The 19,212-nt window shown below is 56.8% G+C and overlaps 1 protein-coding gene across 4 annotated transcripts in view; it reads left to right on the top strand.

The window, feature by feature from the left end:
* Nucleotides 1-7,039: 7,039 nt before the first annotated feature.
* KCNN1 (potassium calcium-activated channel subfamily N member 1) overlaps nt 7,040-19,212 on the top strand; it is a 37,726-nt gene continuing 25,553 nt past the window's right edge. For 3 of the 4 annotated variants that reach the window (XR_011256920.1, XM_069589073.1, XM_069589074.1), the window contains exon 1: nt 16,191-16,413. Coding sequence is in view for 2 of the 4 variants with exons in the window: in XM_069589073.1 (XP_069445174.1) it covers nt 16,240-16,413 (174 nt within the window). In the remaining 2 variants the exon portion in view is untranslated. Of the gene's footprint in view, nt 7,245-16,190; nt 16,414-19,212 lie in introns of those variants that run through there. The other variant, XM_069589076.1, reaches the window with a different exon arrangement.

Raw genomic sequence — 19,212 nt, 5'->3', positions numbered from 1 at the left:
TACTGTGTTGAGGTCAGGAGATGTAGGCTGCTCTGCTGTTATTCCAACACGGGAGGCATCTGGGTCAAGTCCTGGGCAGGCTTTCTGGTGGAGGGTTTCTTTAGAGCAGGCGTTTGTGGGAAATGAGTCAGATTCCATTGCAGAGGCAGGGCACTGGGCAGGCAAGGCCCTGGAAGCTGGAGTGGGCAGGTGGATCTGGGTAGGAATGAGTGTCCAGTCGGAGGCGGAAGGGCTGGGTGAGAGCTCAACTTGGTTTTGGCTTCCTAAGGCTTAGTTGACCTCAGGGAGCCAGTGGAGAGGAAGGACAGCTGGGAGATGGGCCCAAGTGTGTGGGGCAGGGCCCGAGTGTGGGGCAGGGTCCAGGCATTTACTATGTCATTAGTATGGGCTTCCACCCAAGTGACTTCCTCTCTGCACCATTGGCCCCCATCCCCTCACCCTCCGCCACCCTCCAGCTCCAGCCCCATCATCTGCTTGTTCTCAGCTTCTCCAGCACAGCAGGCTTGTTACCCCTCATGGCCTACATGCATAGTTCTTCCTGCCAAGAATGCTTCATCTCCCAGACATCAGGTCTCAGATGCAGATCTTTATAGATGGCCCCATCTGTGCGGGGTCATGGCTGAGCCAAAGGGAGCCGGGCTCTGCCTGGAAGTAGAGGGGTAAAAGGCTTCATGAGGGGAGGGCCTTGAAGTATGGGACTTCTCCACACTGACAAGGGGCAGAAAAGGCTGAAGAAACCACATGTGCAAAGGCCTGGAGGTCACATCTCCTACAGAGTTGTTATTGGTTAGTCACTTAGTCATGTTTGACTCTTGCAACCCCCTGTGCTGTAACCCACCAGTCTTCTCTGTCCATGGGATTTCTCAGGCAAGAATACTGGAGTATCTTCCTGACCCAAGGATCGAACCTAGGTCTGCCTGCATTGGTAGGCGAGTTCTTTACCAACTGAGCCACAAGGGAAGTCCCTGTGATACCCATTTCCAGAGGGGAAAATTGAGACACAGGGCTTCCTAGTTCAACGGGGCCAGGGGTGGGGTGCCTTTAATGATCGAGTACAGCTGAAGTGCAGTATAGCAGGAGCCTGAAACAATAGCAGCTGACATAAAAACTAACCAACATACATACTGAGCACTGGCTTAGTTTGGGGATTTCCTCAGGAGCCAACTCTTGAGGCAGGACTAGAGGCATGTGAGGGGTCCAGGAAGGACCTCAGGAAGATCCCACGGGGTTTGAGGGCAGGAGCTGTTCAGGGAGCAGAGTCTGGAGAGGAGCATTGAGGGTGGGGGGTGTCGGGGACTGGACCAGCTGTGAGAAACATCCTCTGGATGCTGGACCCTGGCCTAGCACATGATAAGATTGCTGGGAGAAATATCAATAACCTCAGTTACGCAGGTGACACCACCCTTATGGCAGAAAGCCAAGAGGAACTTTAGTTCCTCTTGATGAAAGTGAAAAAGAGTGAAAAACCTGGCTTAAAACTCAGCATTCAAGAAACGAAGATCATGGCATCCGACCCCATCACTTCATGGCAAATAGATGGGGATACAATGGAAACAGTGAGAAACTATTTTCTTGGGCTCCAAAGTCACTGCAGATAGTGACTGCAGCCATGAAATTAAAAGACGCTTACTCCTGGGGAAAAACGCTATGACAAACCTAGACAGCATATTAAAAAGCAAGATATTACTTTGCCTACAAAGGTCTGTATGGTCAAAGCTATGGTTTTTCCAATAGTCACGTGTGGATGTGAGATTTGGAACATAACAAAGCCTGAGCACCGAAAAACTGATGGTTTTGAACTGTGGTGTTGGAGAAGGCTCTTGAGAGTCCCTTGGACAGCAGGGAGATCAAACCAGTTCATCCTAAAGGAAATAAATCCGGAATAGTCATTAGAAGGACTGTTGCTGAAGCTGAAGCTCCAATACTTTGGCCACATGATGCAAAGAGCTGACTCATTGAAAAGACTCTGATGCTGGGAAAGATTGAAGGCAGGAAGAGAAGGGGACAAGAGAGGATGAGATGGTTGGATGACATCACCAACTCAATGGACACGAGTTTGAGCAAGGTCTGGGAGATGGTGATGGACAGGGAAACCTGGCATGCTGCAGTCCATTGGGTTGCAGAGTCAGACAACCATTTGTTGCGACTGAACAACAAATGTCATTTCACTGAACCCTGGGGACAGCCCCCTGTTACACTGATCCTCTTTCTAGATGGAAAAAGAAAGGCGCCTGCCTGTGTCACATACTCAGAAAGCACTCAGTCAGCAGTGTGGAGGTGGGGCCCAGAATTAGGGCTCGAAGGTATCAACTGAGTAACAGAGAAGCTCAGATGGCTCCCCACAAAGGGAGGCCTCTGCCTCTTTACCTCTGGGGGCCTTAGATCAAGGCCTTAATGGGTCTGAGCCTGGTTCCTCCTATATAAAATAGGACTGAAAACAGTATCTAAGCTTAGGCCACCTCGAGAATCTAGGAGATGGTGCCTAGGAAGGGCAGATCCTGAAGAAGGCTTGGCAAAGGAGCCTCCTGCATGGCCAGGTTTGGGGTATTTGTTGTAGCCAGGAATTAGGGAAAGTCTGGAACCAGTGATGAGTAATCGGAGGGAAGAAGCAAGCCGAGCCTATAGGGCCTTGGATGCCAAGGGTGGGATGAATGGGGCTTTACCCCAGGGCGAAGGAGAGCCATAGTGATGTGTGAGCAGAGTAGAAAAAGTACCAGAGCTGTGCGTGGCAAGCTCTGCTGGGGACTTGTAGGGGAATGGCTCAGGACAGGAGCTAGGAGGACTGCCTTCATTCCGCAGACACAAAGACGGCGGTAACAAAGACTGTTTCAAACAAACTTCTATCTTCTGGTCCCACCCCCGCGGAATCCCGGGCTCGCGCATGCGCGCAGGCCACAGGGAATCCCCGGCTTCGCCGCAGTGCGCGGGAGGGGGCGTGAGACCGGAGTTCCGCGCGCTCCCAGCCCGCTCCACGCGTTGCCAGGACGACTGGGCGGGGCCGCGGGGACGCCGGACACTCACTGCGCCTGCGCAGGGGTTGTCACTACAGCGCCAGGGCTTTCCCGTAGCGCTCGAGTCGGGGAGGGAAAAGCCGCGCACGGCGCGCATGCGTCGACCCCTGCCCGACCCCCGCCCTGTGGGCCAGGGAATCCTCACCTGCCGCACTGCGCACTGGGGGCGGGGCGGGGAAACCGGCTCAAACTGGAGTGGGGTTTGCTGAGGCGTGGGCGGGGGAGGGAGCGAGCGTGGGGGCTTCCCCAGGTTCCCGCTCTCGCCGTCGCCTTGGCAACCCGGCGCGCTGGCCGCAGTGCGGGGGCGGCGGCAGCCTCGGGGAAACCGGGTGTTTCTGCGCCTGCGTGGGGCTCCGCGCCTGCGGCCGGGGTTCCCCTTCGTGCGCCTGGGGGGGATCGATGCGGGGGGCGGTGTGTGGGGATGGTTGGAGAAGGTGGGTGCCAGGGAAGAGAATGATCGCGGAGAGAGGGGCTGGGGAACGGGGGAGAATGGTGGTGGAAAGAGGAGGCGGAGTGGGTGCCTGAGAAGGTAGGGGGGCACGGGAAAGGGTAGAGGTGGTGGGGAGAGGGGTACTGGATGAGGTCGGAGGAGGGATTAATGAGGAAGATAGTAGAGGAAAGGGAACAACGGAGGAGAAGGGAGGAGGAACAGGGGGAGCAGCTAAAGGACATGGTCAGTATGAGGGGAACAAAGAGAAGCTTATGAAGGGAACACGGTAGGGTATAGGGGTGGCTACGGGGAGGGGACGAACACCTTCAAGGCACCACCCCAGCCGCCAACCTGCAAACCCCAGGTTTGCTGAGCCAGGAAATCTGGATCTAAGATTTCCAGATTTAGAAGAAGAAGAAAAGGTACAGGACACACCAGTTGAACTTGACTTTCAGTTAAGCAATGGAATAATTTTTATTCTAAGTGTGGCCCATTCCGTGCACTGGTTTTACTAGCAGCTCTAATTTTGGTCGGACCACTTCCTCCTCCTCCCGGCCAATCCCATCCCCTGCCTGTCCCTTGAGCCTTTCTGAAAGCCCCTGGGACCTCTCAGATAGATGATTCCTTTGTTTCTTAGCTCTCTGGTGCCCCACAGGCCTGCACACTGGTGCCCTCCCCTGCCATCTCCCATCCTGGCTTCGAACACCACCCTGAGGTGGAGTCCTAGCCAAGCAATACAATGAGCAAAGGCATGGCACCTCCACCGCCTTCTCTCTTTGTCTCTCTGGGTGGCTGTCTCTGTCTCTCTCAACTCCTAAAGCCCCTCCAAACTCTCTGCCATGGGCCTGATCCTGCTGAGATGATTTAATGTCTGCCTATCCCAGCTGCCATCACCTCCTTCTCCTGGAACCTCTAGGGCTCCTTACTCTCAAGCCTGAGACCCAGGACCCTCCTACACCAGGCTTCCCCTCAATCTCTGGGCACATAAGCATATAGTAGATACGTAGAAAATTTTTGCAGGGTAATTTTATGGAGGCAAGTCCTGGGGGTAGTATTTGATTCTTCAACACAGCTTCATTTTTCGTACCTTAGAGGCACACACACCCTGTCTGAGCTTTTGTACCCTCCAACAAAGTAATTTGCCTTTCATCCTCCTCCTTGGTTTTGAAAACAAGTAAGATGATAAAACATTATAGGAAAGCTAATAACAGAAAAGGTCAGTCCCTGGCCCTAGGCTGCCCCTCGATGCCTCCCCCAATCCCCACTTCTCATCTTTGCCCTTCATATCTGTTTGCCATCCGAACACTCAGTTGCACCTCCTGCCTGGCTTCTGCCCAACAGGCCAAAAACTCGGTCTCATGGATCACTTTTCCCAGAGGCATGTTATTCTGGAAACCAGCAGTCCTCAGAAGGGAAACATTTGAGCCCTGACTATGTTTATAGTTTCAGTGTCCTAGGCAATACCCCTGCAGAATCAGATCCTGGATCTTTTGTGCCATGTCCTAGGGGTGCTTCCTGGGGGTGGGTCACTGGGCAGAGGATGATGCCATCCCTTTATTTGGAGCTGGGTAACTTCTGGGGTGGTCTTAGGTCAGAGTTGCACCTCTCCTCTCATCAGCCAGGCCCAGGTGGCACTGGGCCCCCCATTTTCCCCTTCCCCATTTCTGGGGAAGCCAAAGGTGAGTAAGTGACGACCGCTTCCACTAGGGATTGAGGACAGCAAACTAGGCTGATGTGCCCAGATAAGGAAGGCCTCTAGGCAGGAGGTGACATTGGACCGGGCTTCTGAAAGACAATAGGGGGTGAGGAGAGCTGGGAAAGGGTGATCCTGGCAGAAGGGGCAGCAGATGCAAAGGCCCCGAGGCTGGACAGGGTGGCAGCTGAAAAGCTGGGGTGAGACCAGACCACGTGGGCCTTGCAAGAGGGGAAGAACGAGGATCATCCTTTTGGTTCAGGGAGGAGGTGGCCGGTAATGTGGGGCAGGATGTGACCAGTCACATGGTTGACGATGGAATTATGTGGCTGCATCAGAGAAGGGACAGTGGGATGACACTGGGGATACATGAGCTGCGGGACTGAGGGGGCGTTCCGGGGCTTCTCCAGGGCAATGGTGGGGTTCAGGGGCGGGGGACACCCCAAATGACGCGTGTCCTGTCACCAGTTCTGGACTCTCACAGGGGCCTCAGCATCCTCCCACGCGCTGGAAGTCACCCCTGAGAAGTGCAGGGTGAGGCCCCTCCTCTGTGGAGTTCCCGCGGTTCCCGCAGCCCTCCCTCTCTCTGCCCACACAATGCAGACCCCGGAGGCCCCCCGCCGCTTTGTTCTCTTTCCCTCCACACATGGGCACGGTCACGCTGGCGGCTCCCTCTGAGCGCGGCTTACACACACATAATGGGAAGGGGGAAGAAAGCGTTCCCAGTCGCCTCCCCCTACCCATTCGCCTCCGCGAGTCGCCTCCCCCAGCCCCTCCCGCACCGCGGGATCCCCGCCTCGGGACCCCTCCCGAGAGCACAGTACCTTTCACGAGACGCTCCCGGCCCGGAGAGGGGGAGGGGGGGGTTGGAGAGGGAGGGCTATTTTTAGAATGAATGGAAGAAAAGGGGGGGGGGAGGACAGCGAAAAAAGGGATGTAGGCTCGTAGAAACCTTCTGGCTCCCGAGAGGAAATTCCCCACACCCCAGGCCCAGGTGGAAGGTGGGTGGGGGGTTCAGAGACGGGGCGGGCGGAGCTGCGGGGGCAGCGGGCGAAGACAGTGGTCTTTGGGAGGGCGCCACGCTTCCTGGAGGTAAGGGGAAAGTTGCAGGAGACCAGCAAAACGTAGCCGGCAGCCCTACAGATTCCCGAGAGCTGGAGGGACCCCAGAGGTGGGCACTGTCCAGTCCAGACCCTCCGGGAAACAAGACTCGGAGAGGGGCTTGCGTAGAGCCAAGGTCATCAGAGGACTGAGCCCTAGACTCAGTACCCCATCCTCTAGTGACCCAGACCTCGGTAGCCGCATTGTTCTCATTTGGCAGTGACCTTCACAAACCCTGCCATCCAGGCCTCTTCCTTTCACGTTCAGCGGGGTCCCGGCATCCTGCATTTAAGAGGGCTGGTTTCAGGGTATCACGACGCAACAGTAATACGGAGAAGTTTACTGTGGTTAGTTTTCTGGACATCCCGGGTCTCCCCTCCCTCGCTGGGACCTTCCAGCCCGGGCAGCATCACCAGCTGCCCCAAACCCCCGATTCCCCCTGGAGCCCCCGGGTCCCACTCAAGGTTCGTGGAGGGGGGGCGCTTAATAGCCTTTCTCTGTCGCCCTGGCCTCGGCTTCTTCCCCCGATCCCGGGAGCGGTCCCCGGGGATTGGGAGGGCGGGGACAGCTGTCTTCTGTGCTGCTGGGTCGCTGGACCCAGGCCAGGGGCTCCCCCCGCCCCGGGTCTCAGTTTCCCCACCTAAAAAATGAGCGCCGCGGGCCAGCGGCGGCAGAGGGTCCTCTCGGCTCTTGGAACCTGGTCGGAGATTTGCTGGCACGCCCCTGCGGGGAGGGGGCTTGCGCGAGACGGGGATTCCCGCCCCCCGCTTCTAGAGCAGCGTGGCGGGGGAGGGGGGCGCGCGGTGGCAGCCGCCGGTTGCCTCTCCCTCGGCGCGGTCTGCGCCCCCTCCCCGGGCGGCGGGGCGGGGCCCGGAACGGCGGGGAGGGGGTCAGCTCTGCGGCGGCGCGCACACTCCCTCCCGGCTCACACGCCCTTGCCCGGCCGGGCACTTGTCTTCGCGCTCGGGCCAGGCGCTGGGGCTCCAGCTGCCGCGGCCGACTCCGGCCGGTGAGTAGGCAGTAGAGGGGTGGGTTACAGGGTGGAGGTCTCCGCGGCGCTCGCCGTCTCCTCGGTGGGAGTCTCGGTCAGGGTTTGCCCGACTCGGAGAATTCAAAGCAGGAGCTGCGGAAGGGAAGGAAACCCCCTTCCATCCCTCTCGCCACTCAATACCAAGCCCCGAGTCAGCTCCAGGGCCCCCGACCCTGGAGAAGGGGGCTTCCGCTCCCGGAATTTGGGATGCGGAGACATCCTCCCACGGAGGTGAGGGTGGAGACATGCAGACCCTCCTGCGCGGCCCTCAGTGTGCTGGGGAGGGGGAGGACTGGTCCCAGTGCCCCCTCCCCACTTCCTCCCCCTCCCCCCGGTCTTCCTCTCCCAGTCTGTGGCAGGGATTCCCCTGGCCGGCCTTGCGGCGGAGTAGAAGGAAACCCCCACCTGCCAGCCTACTGTGCGTTTGAGCGCCTGCTTTTTGGAGCTCGAGACTCTTCTCTCTTCTTCTCTGACCCCCACCCCCACGGACAGAGAGAGAGGCCCAGAGAGGGTTAGCACTTAGCCAAGGTCACGCAGCTGGGCAGGAGCGGAGCGGGGGTTTATGGCTCACTAACCTCAGAAGCCAGCGGGTGGTGTCAGCTCTGGGGTCCTCCACTCCCTGCGTTTAACCACAGGTGTGAGGGCCTCCCTAGGGGCCTTGGAAAGGGAGGAGGGTTTCTGTGATTCTCGCCAATCTCTCTGCCCTGCCAGAGGCCCCATGGGACTGAATGGAGAACCCCCCCACCTCCCCACCCTACACCCCCGACCTGGCTCCTTCCTTTTGGCTTCCAGGTCTTTCATGCCTCCTAGCCCCACTCCCCAAGCCAGCCCAAGACCTGGGAGGAAACCCCTGGGGGTGGGGGGAATTCCAGATGGGCAAGCCAAGCATTGTGAGCCTATAGGATAATTTCCACTCTGATCACTCACCCGCTATTGATCTTCTACAATTCTCTGCCCTCCGAAGGGCCAGGGTCAACTTCAAAAGGTCCCCTGGCTAGAACAGGCAGCACCAGAGCCACGAGCCTGGCCGTGAGCCCCCACCCCAGACCTCTGGCGAAAGAAAGGGCGGCTGTGATGTTCACGGCTGGCTGAGTTTTCCCTTCAGTCCTGTTCTGAGGTCTCCCCCAACCCTGCGGCACCGTGGGACCATCATGTGTCCCCTTCTGCCCTCTCCTCCAGGGCGGGAGGAGGCTACTGTGCTCACATGGGGCTTCTGGAGACAGCGAACTCCGTGAGGGAGCCTCAGTCCCCAGGGCAGCTGCAGACCTGGGAGAATTAAGGGGCAGCCAAGAATAGAGCTGGTCAAGCTGGGTATTCCTTGACTCCTTTATCCTCACAGGCGCCCATGTCAGCCTCACCCACCCAGCTCTTCCTGTGGTGAAGGAATTGGTGGGGGTGCAGTGGGGGGGGGGGCACGGGAGAGGAAGATAGGGACCCGCACAAGGAAAGGGTGTCAGGGGAAGGAGGGGGCCTCCAGGGAGAGGGGGGTCTAGTGTGGGGGGTGTATCTACAGCGGTTCAAAGAAGGGTCCGCAGAAGGAAACAGGCCCCCACCTGGACAGACAGCGCCACTCCTGATCACAGGTTTCCCTGAAGGTTTTCCTTACACGGTAAAACTCAGCTTGTCAGAGCACAGATCTGTTCTAGAGACCATTGCAGTCTGGGGGCCTCCTGGGACCCTGGCTCCACCCCACAACCCATGTCTGGTCCTTACAGGGCGGGGAGGGGGTGGGGAAGAAAAGTGGCCACAGCCCTCTGCCAGCCAAGTGGTAGCCCAGTGGGACTAAAGCAGACAGCTCCTTTCATCGTGTCTCATCAGGAAGACCCCTGCACTCCAGGGTGAGTGGATCGCAAACTCAGGTCACCTTTGGGAGTAGGGGGGTCGGTCAGGGGTTGGATAGAAAAAATGATGACTTCAAAGTGCCAACCTTTGAAATAATACTACTAATATGATGATAATAATAATTATTGTCATGACTGTGTGTTCTGGAGTCCTCTCTGGAGAGTCAGTGTCCACTTTCTCAGGTCACTGGTGGGGGGAACCTGCTCAGAGAGGCTGAGTGATCCACCTGCAGCCACACAGCCAGAAGGAGGGAGTTGAACTGAGTTGGAGTAGCTCTAAGACCCCCGTAGTTTCCACCACCCAGATCCTGTGACCTCACTCCCTAGAGACAGCCCTCAGGGAGCAGCTCTTCTGATCCGTTTTTCTCCTGTGAATATTGACTGACATTCTGGGCTTGGCAGTGAGCTGCCTGTATGGAAGGGACCGGGTGCCAGTGTCGAATGTGTGGGGTCATTCATCAGTCAACAAAGACTAAGCAGTTATGGTATGCCAGGCCCAGGGCTGGGCACTGGGAACACAGTGAGGAAACTAAAACAGAGATGGGTTAGAGAATGACTGAGGGGTAGGAGAGGCTTCTGCAGTTGGGCCTCTCCAGGGAGCTGACCATGAGCTGAGCCACAAGAGAGGAGGTGTAGCCAGTCAGGCAAGAGCTAGGAAAGCAGCATACCAGGCAGAGGGAACAGCACGTGCAAAGGTCCTGAGGCAGAAACGAGCTTGGCATGTTTGAGGAACAGTGAGGAGACTGGCGTGGCTGGAACAGAATAAGCAAGCGAGAGAGAGGAGGAGGAGAGTGGGGGTTTCTGCAGGCAGGGGCTGTGGCGAAGGAGTGGACTGAAGAACAGTGGGGAGCTGTGGACGGTGTGTGAGCTGGGGAGAGATATATTACGATTTATGATTTTCAAAAGCCCCTGTGGCTGCCGTGGAGAACAAGGACTACTGGGGCAGGAGTGGAAGTGATAGAAGGCCAGAAGGGAGGCCAAAAGGGCATCTGAGTAGTCAGTTCGGCTGGTACCAGGTTGGGGCTGCAGGGATGCAGAAAAGTGGGCAGATTCTGGACTGAACTGGGCATGGAGGATTAACTCTTTGGGGCCAATTTTCTGCCTGATGCTGAGGGGCCACGGGGAGGGAAGGAGGGATTCATTGTGCCTGGGGAAACTCTAGGAAGGCATCCTGGAGGAAGTGTGCTTGCTCTTTGAGCTGGTCTTTTTTTTTTTTTTTTTTTTTTTAATTTATTTGTCTGTGCCAGGTCTTAGTTGCGGCACTTGGGATTGTTGTTCTCTGTTGTGGCATGTAAACTCGTAGCATGTGGGATCTAGTTCCCTGACCAGAGATCAGACTCAGGCCCCCTGCAGTAGGATTGAGGACTCTTAGCCCCTGCACCACCAGGGAAGTCCCTGTTGTTGTTCAGTCGCTTGGTCATGTCTGACTCTTTGCAACCCAGTGGACTGCAGCATGCCAGGCTTGCCTGTCCTTCGCTGTCTCCTGGAGTTTGCTCAAACTCATGTCCATTAAGTCGACGATGCCATCCAACGAGCTCATCCCCTGTTGCCCCTTCTCCTCCTGCCCTCAGTCTTTCCCAGCGCTGGACTACCAGGGGAATCCCTGAGTTGGGTCTTGAAGGGAGTTTACCAATGGCCAGCTGGAGCCATGCTGGGCAGCTAATCATACAGATGCTGTGAGGGCCACATGGACCCGCTGAGCACTCAGAATTAGCAGCAGCATTATCATGTTTTAGCAAGCAAAGATCCCTTCTGGGACCTGGCAGAGACTAGCCTGGAGCCCAAGAGGCCAGGAAGGAGCTTTTGAAATGGTCCAGATCAGGACTTCCCTGGTCATCCAGTGGTTAAGACTCCAAGCTTCCACTGCAAGGACACAGGTTTGCGCCATGGTTGAGAACTAAGATCCTGCATGCTGAGAGGTGTGCTCCCCCCCGCAAAAAAAAAGGCCAGGTCATGATCAGGCCAATAGCAATGGGGAACATCCAGGCAGCCATCACAGTGTTTGTGGCACATTTAATTGGGATTAGCTCCCTGACCCTTCCCGTTGCCCTTGGAGGGTCCTCATTGCCCTGTTCAGGAAACTGAGGCTCAGAGAGGGACGGCCCCTTGTCCATGACCACGGCAAGAGTTTTTGGGGGCAGCCGTAACAAATGTCTACAACCATGGTTGGCTTAAAACAACAGAAATGTATTCTGTCGCATTTTGGAGGCCAGAGGTCTGAAATCCAGGCATGGTAGGGCCACATTCCCTCTGGAGGCTCCCGGAGAGGTCTCTTCCAGCCTCTGGTGGCTCCAGATATTCCATCGATTGTGGCTGTCTCACTCCAGTCTCTGTCTTCACGTAGCCTTCTGCCCTGTGTGCATGTCTGTATTTTCACGTGGTCTTATAAGAACACCAGTCTTATAGGTGCCCTCCAGATTGGCGCCCACCCTAATGCAGTATGTGAAAGTGAAAAGTGTAGTCGCTCAGTCGTGTCCAATTCTTTGCAACCCCATGGACTAATGTAGCCCACCAGGCTCCTCTGTTCATGGAATTCTCCAGGCAAGAATACTGTAGTGGGTAGCCATTCCCCTTTCCAGGAGGATCTTCCCGACCCAGGAATTGAACCCTGGGCTCCCCCATTGCGGCCAGATTCTTTATTGTCTGAGCCAATAAAATTAAGACCTCAATGTGATCAAAAAAGGTCCCGTTCTGACGTCCTGGATGAGCTAGAATTAGGGGGAGGGATACTGTTCAAATCAGAAGAGCCACACAGCGGGGCACCATACTTCAGAATCAAGCCTTGTGCCGAGGCAGGGGCTGTAGGGATGGGAACAGAGGGGTGGGCTGGAATTCAGAAGTGATCATGGACTGGTCTGTCAGATGTGGGGGACTCTGGGGAGGAAGAGTTAGTCTGGAGCCTTCGAGCCCTTGGAGCCTGAGAGTGGCAAGGGCGGGAGGGCAAGCTAGAGTCTGGAGCAAGGATGCAGCTACCAGCTGAATGAGCAAGACAGCCCCAGGGCAGGTCCCCTGGTGGATATGGAGGGTCTCCCTGCTGCTCATGGGAACTCTGTGCTAGTAACAGAGCCTTCTCTGCCTTCGAGCCACCCCCAGGCTTCCATCTCCTCCTCCAGAGTAGGGACCAAGGGCTCCTCAGTGGGCTGCCCGTGGTAAGTAACAGAGAGGCCAGGCGCAGTCCCTTCCCACCCCTCCCTGGCCTCATTTCCCCTGTGAGCCATCTGCAAGCACCAGTTTTATTTATTGATTGATTCAATATCTTATCTTGCCCACTGGCCTGAAACCCTGCGTTTGGGGGATTTGAGGTGTCTTCATCATCCCAGTAGCCCTGAAGACAGGAGGTGCTCGGTAAATGCTGATAGAATTAATGAAGCTTCTGGGGGGGGGGTGTCCCTGAATACTGAAAAACCCAGGAACAAACCCTCTGGAATGCCTTCCCCCCAGTCCCCACGGTTGCCAGGACACTAGGGAGCTAAACCCTTCATGACTTCCGCTCTGCTCAGAGTCCTGCACACAGCCCCGAGAGTGGGACCCCTGCTTGCCTCTGTGACACCCCCCCCCCCGACTTGCTCCTTCACTCTAGCCCCACCAGTCTCCCTTCTCTTCCCCCATCACATCCTTCTCAGTGGTCTCACCTCAATGCCTTTGCCCTTGCAGTGCCTTCCTCTGGGTGTACCCTTCTCCAGCTTTTCTAGGGCTGGCTTCTTGGCCCGCCTTCAAATGTTCCTTCTTCCAAGAGGCCACCCCGGAACACCCTAGTTAAAGGCTCCCACCTCCGTTCTCGTGTTCTCAGCTTCACTGGATTCTTTTCCAATGCTTTTTTTTTTTTTGAAGCTATTTTTCTTTTTTTTAAGTTAATTTATTTGGCTGTGCTGGGTCTTAGGTGTGGCACATGGGATCTTCAGTCTTCATTGCAGCATGCGGAATGTTTAGTTGGGGCATGCAGGGTCTTTTAGTTGTGCCATGTGAATCTAGTTCCCTGACCAGGGATCAAACCCTGGTCCCCTGCACTGGGAGCTTGAAGTCTTAAACACTGGACCACCAGGGAAGTCCCTCCCATGCTTTTGTGTGGAAGCCTTACTTGCCCTTTACTAGTAAAGGTTGCTCCCTTCCTCGAGATCAGCTCCAAGAGGGGAAGATTTATACCTGTCTCAGACTCTGCATCCGCTGCGCCACACTTGGAGAAGAAACTCGGTGGATGTGTGAATTAATGAGTGAATGTGTGGCTAAATGAATGAATGAGAGAGTGAGTGAATACCTTCCCCACTCTGCCATTCCCACACTCACAGGGGAGTCAGGGTCCCGCCTCCTTTGAGGCAGTCATTGGTTAGACCCAGGATGGGTCTGAGACTTCTGTGAATTTGCAGCTTGGGAGCAGGATGGAAAGGTGGCCAGTCTGTCCCAGCTCAGGCCATTGCCTCTGCTTCTGGGTGCTTCAGTTCCTGTGAGGTTCTCCCAGGTCGCCTGCACCCAGACCCACAGCCACTGCCCTGAACTTGTGGTCCACCCCTCAGGGCCCTGGGAGAGGGGCTTCTTGTTTAGCCTCTATCCCCCTTACCAGTCTGTAGGTCATTTCCTGGGGCCTGAGTCCTGAGGGTCTCCCAGCTGAAGTTCATGTGCATGCTCTCTGAGTCCCTACCAGCTAACTGTGGGCTGCAGAGAAGCTCTGGAATGGAAACTCAGGTATATCCCACTCAGTGTGTGCTAAGTTGCTTCAGTTGTGTCGGACTCTTTGTGACCCCCACCCCCACCCCAGTCTGTAGCCTGCCAGGCTCTCTGCCCATGGGATTCTCCAGGCAAGAATACTGGAGTGGGTTGCCATGCCCTCCTCCAGGGGATCTGCCCAACCCAGGGGTTGAACATGCATCTTATATCTCCTGCACTGGCAGGCAGATTCTTTGCCACTAGTGTCACCTGGGAAGCCCAGAGCACTGCCTTTATTCACCTCTGACCTCTGTCCACCAATGCCAGCCTTGTCTCAGAGGGATGAGATTCAAGCAGACAACAGGGCCAACTTGGGTAAGAGGTGATCGGTCACCAGATCGACTGTCCTAAATGCAGCTCCGTGAAAGAATTTCCTGATCTCTTGGGGCATGCGAGCCCAAAGGAGAGATAGGGATCTTTCTAGAGAGAGAGAGATGGTAAATACGGAGCCTGCAGGGTCTGGTAGGATGGGAGGAGTGGACAGGCCTCTGCGGGCTGTGGTGGATGCTCTTGTGAATTTCTGGTTGTTTATACAGGGGACTTGAATTCAGAAAGCACTGGATACTGCACCACTTCCCAGGTGGTGCAGCGATAAGAATCCACCTGCCAGTGCAAGAGACCCAGGTTTGATCCCTGGGTGGGGAAGATCCCCTGGAGTAGGAAATGGCAACCTACTCCACTATTCTTGCCTGGAGAATCCCGTGGACAGAGGATCCTTGTGCGCTATAGTCTGGGGGTGACAAAAGAGTTGGACACGACTCAGCAGACATGCACAGTGCTACAGGGGCATGACAGCAGTCTGTGCAAGCCTGGGCCCATCCGTAGGCACGACGAGAATGCTTTTTGTGGGGCAGGGACCCATACGGGGGCAGGCACAGGCTGTCAGGGGCCACGACGTTGAATGCGACACAGGGATGTGTGCCAGACCCTGAGGGAGATGTGGGTGGCTCCATCACTGTTGTGCTTCAGAAAGAGGCCCCAGTGGCTCAGGCAAGGGAACAGCAAGTGCAAAGGCCTGGATTGAGCTAAGGGGAGTCTGAGGAGGCCTGGGAAGGGGGGCTGGTAAGTGGATGGAGGGATGCAGGATGAAGCATCTTTGAGAATGCATCCCCTTAACGGTTCCCAAACCCTACTCCTGGAGCCCCTATGGACACAACAGGGCATGGGGGTCCCCAGGCCTCCACTTCCAAACTAGCATAGACCATGGCTAGGCCTTCCTTAGGGTGCTCCCAGCAGGCTGGGATAAAGGACAAGCTCTGGAGATGAGGGACCAGGAGTCCCATCTGCTGACCTCCCACCCATCACCTGGCTCCGCTCACCCTCACCACCATCACTGACCCATGGGACTACCCCTGCCCAAGCCACTGTCCGCTCACTCATTCATTCAGCCCAGCTATTTTCTGGGCACTGCAGAAAGAACAGACAGATGCCCCAAAGCAGTGGTGAGCAGTCAGATGTTTCTGACCTGGCCCAAAGCTCAAGGCCAGGAGGAAAATAGATGGGGGACTGGGAGAGAGACGGGGGAACTGCTGCCCCCAGGAGCCCTCAGGCTGGGGAGGACAGAGCCAGGTTCAGTCACCCAGCTGACAGGGTGGGGATAGGGCAAGGCTGAGGTGGTGAGGCTGCCTGAGAATGGAGGAGGTAAGGGCTCTCCACCTTCCAGTCCCCAAGGCTCCTCTGAGCTTCCATGAACATTGAATAAGTGTTGCCCAAGGTCATCCTCAGTACCAGGGGAAAGGGGCACCATTTGGGGGACCAAAAAATAATCTCCTGTTGGCCTGCCATCCTGGCATTGGTTTGGGGAGTTTAGGACTGGGGGAGGGGGTTAAATCTGAGTACATTCTCTCCTCTCAAAGAAGATGGCCTTTGCCCCAGCAAGCACCCCCCACCCCCAGCCCTGAAAGCCCCCACACCCAGCTCCAAGGCACTTTCTACTTGCCATCATCTTGTTTCCCCACCCCAAGACCCCGCCCCCCCCCCACACACAGAGCGGAAGTTTGACGAGGTCATTTCAGGAGGGAGGTGGCCAGTCACTTGGCAAAGTTGTCACCTCTGCAAGTGCGTGCTGTGATCAGCCCCCTGGTGCGCAAATGTTGAGAGGTGGCTGGAGTTTGGGGACCTGATTTTGGAAAACGGGTGGCTAGGAGTTCTCAAAGACAATCGAGGACGAGAGTTTTCGCTTTGCCATGGTACTCTCTACATCGCGCGGGGCAGGAGGGTGAGTTTGAGGACCAGCCGCGCGCTGAGGGGCGAAGGGGGCACCGGGGAATGAGGGATCTTTAAATGGAGGCGGGGCTTGCGGGGTCGCCGGGGGCGGTGCCAACCCGGGCTCGACCAATCGGCCGCGCCGCTGGCGTCGCACCGCCCCCTCCTCTCCCGGCCCGGGCGGGAGCTCGCCCCCCTGGCCGGGCCCGTGTACAGGGCGGCGGGGGATGCGAGCTCTGCCGCTGCCCCCGGCCCCACAGCCCCGGGGCCTCGCGCCCGCCCGCTGCTGCCCGCCCCGTCCGCAACCCCGGCCCCGGTTCCGGCCCCGACCTGGGGGTCCGTGGCCGCGTGGGTCCTTCTCCCTTCCAGCCTCGTCCGCCCGCCCGAGCCGCGTCCCGCAGGTACTGAGTGGTATGGGCAGGGGTATCCAGGGAGACATGTCCCGGAGTGAGATGCCGTTTGGGGTAGCGTCCAGGAGGGAGGATTTCCGTGGGGTCCGCAACCGAGAGGACAGCGCAGTGGGGGAATGTGTGTATGTGCACCGCCCGAGTGAGTCGATTCGCGGATCCCCATCCTGGAGGGGGAGGGTACTGGGTTCACTTTGGCGGGGGCAGAGCAGTGAGTCTCCAAACTCCATAGATACGGTGGGGGAGCTCTCGGGCTGGAGGCAGTGACCCAGGACTGACTTGGGAATGGGAGGAACGAGACCCTCACCACTGGCCCTTGTGTCCAGCCGTTAGGGGCAGCATGGCAGGGTTCGTAAAACGGGTCCCCTAGCTCTCCCAGGACAGAGGTCGGGTACCCAGCACAGCGCACTGTTCTGGCTGTCCTGGAGGGTGGGGCCTCAGATGTGAGTGCTGGAGGCTGGGGGTGCGCCAGAGATGCTGATGGAGATGCATCAGAGTGGAGGGCACTGGGGAGAGCAGGCTAGGGCAGGCTAACTGCACCCTGATGGGTGGTGAAGGGCGGAATGCCTAAGGGATGGGGCAGTCAGCCAGCGACTTGCTGCACCCACTCTCCAACAGCCCGGAGGGTGGGAGGACAAATGGATCCTGTCCGCCCGGCAGAGCTAGGGCCTGAAGAGTAATGGTGGAGGAGTGTCTTGGGGTCCTTCCCTACGCTCCACAGGGACGCACAGCCCACAACTTGCCCACAAAACCTACAAGATTCTGCCATGTGCCGCTCTTGTCCACAGTTCCTGGGAGCAGTGAGGTGGGCGTTTTGCCCCAGGGAGGCTCTGCCTTTGAGCGTAATGGGCAGGGGGAACTTTCTCCCGGTCCAGCTCTGAAGGACAGATTGCAGAATTGGGCAGTGGCATCACAGCGTACCCATGACTGTGTGCTAGGCATTTTCCACGTGAGATCTCATTTCTTTCTGGTCACCGACCCTGCTGGGTTGGCACTAAGATGCCCCGTTACTAAAGAAGTAGCTGAGGAAGTGTCAGTGACCTCGTCCTGGCTGGAACACCCAAAGGTCCCTCTGTAATCAACCCATCATTTGTAAAAGAGCTCACTCGAGGGCCTTTGCTGTCTGATCATTTTCTTTCTCTTCCTGTTGGGTGGGAAAGTTCAGAGGAGCTGGCCTCCTTGGTCTCTGCTGCCTGCACACTTTCTTCCCTGCTTCAAGAGCCTTCCTGGGTTCCCCCTGCCCTGCTTGGCCTACAGGTTTCCCATAGCATCTCTTGAAATGGTGCAGAAGGCAGGGTCTGCTCATCTCCTCACCCCAGCATTCAGGGAACAGAGGTCTTGTGCCCCAGACATGTGAGACACTTGTAGCAATTCCAGGAACCTTCAAAACCAAATACAGCCCACAGGGTGTTTCTCCCTTTTTAGAAGTGCTTGAAGAACTCGGGGCCTTCACCCAGAAAAACACACCCTTTCATGGACATCGAAACCTTGGTTGGGGTTTTATAGGAGTTTCTGGTTCTTTGGGAAAACTCTGAGGATCCCGGGGACCCCACCTTTAGGCTCAGGTTGCAATGAGGGAGGGGAAGGTGAACCTGGGGAGGAGTGGGGTCTCTTGTCCCCAAGGCCCTCTGGTCCCACCCAGTCTTTAGATTATGGGCTGGCCCCTTCTTCCGTGAGATCTCAGGCAGGCCTCTCAGTCCTTCCGCTTCCTATGAGGTCATGGGAGGTGTCAGACAGCCACCACTCCTGTGCCCTGAGCTCTGTGATACCTCAAGGGCTGCACCAGACTGGCTCCCTTTCCGAATAGTCGCTGGTCAAGAGGGATCAAGGCAGATCCTGCCACCCCCAGACTGCACTAACTTAGCCCTTCCTGGCTGTGTGGCCTCAGGCAACGTGCTGAACCTCTCTGAGTCTCGTCTCCCATCTGTAAAATGTGAGTAAGAATGCCACTTGCCTCGCTAAGTAGCCATAGGGATTAAATACAGTAATTCTGACCAAGGTCTTGGTCCGCCTGGAAAATCCCATGAATGGAGCCTGGCGGGCTATAGTCCATGGGGTCGCAAAAGAGACACGATTGAGCGACTGAGTAACAAATAACCGCATTAATGTGATGGGCCCTAGGAAGGCCCTCCAGGCCTCCGCCCTCCTGGAAGTCACCTGCTGCCTATCCGCATGCCCCACCCCACTCCCTCTCTGCCTAGGGCATGTCAGGACGCGGCCGCCAGGCAAGGAGGAGCATGGCCACCGCGTGGCTGAATTTGGCCTGTGTGTTAGGTGGCTGAGTCACATCCCCAAATCGCATCTTCATCGGTGCATTTCAGAAGGTCGTTTGCAGCGCCCCACCCCCTCCCAGTCCTGTCTGCCAGGCCATCCCCTCTTCTGCCTGCTCTCCCCAAGCCCTGGGCAGAGACCCTTCTGCACCTTCAGGAGGGAAGGTGGGAGGACTGTGTGGGTCTCCTTGTCTCTTGGGGCAGAGCAGGGCTGGGGCTGTGTGTGTGTCCCGGGGCAGGCTCTTAGTCCCACCTAGCAGCTCACAGCCCTTCAGGTGGCTAGCAGGGACCATAGCCCCAGAAGAAGTGGCGCCTGACTGCTTGTGAAGACAAGGAGCGAGATCAGGGCCAAGATCAGCCTTAGAATCTGTGAAGTGCTGGGCCTGCAGGCAATCAGCCCATACAAACTGTAATGTCCTGGGCCCACGGGGGGTCAGCTCTTATAAACTGTGAAGTGTCAGGTTGCAGGTGGCCACAGCCTGGTTGATAGGATGGATGGAGTGGGACGTGTCCTAAGACTCAT

Source organism: Ovis canadensis, chromosome 5 (genome assembly GCF_042477335.2).
Source record: "Ovis canadensis isolate MfBH-ARS-UI-01 breed Bighorn chromosome 5, ARS-UI_OviCan_v2, whole genome shotgun sequence".
Taxonomy (NCBI): domain Eukaryota; kingdom Metazoa; phylum Chordata; class Mammalia; order Artiodactyla; family Bovidae; genus Ovis; species Ovis canadensis.
The sequence above is the reverse complement of the archived record's forward strand: the minus strand, read 5'-3'. Positions and strand labels throughout refer to the sequence as shown.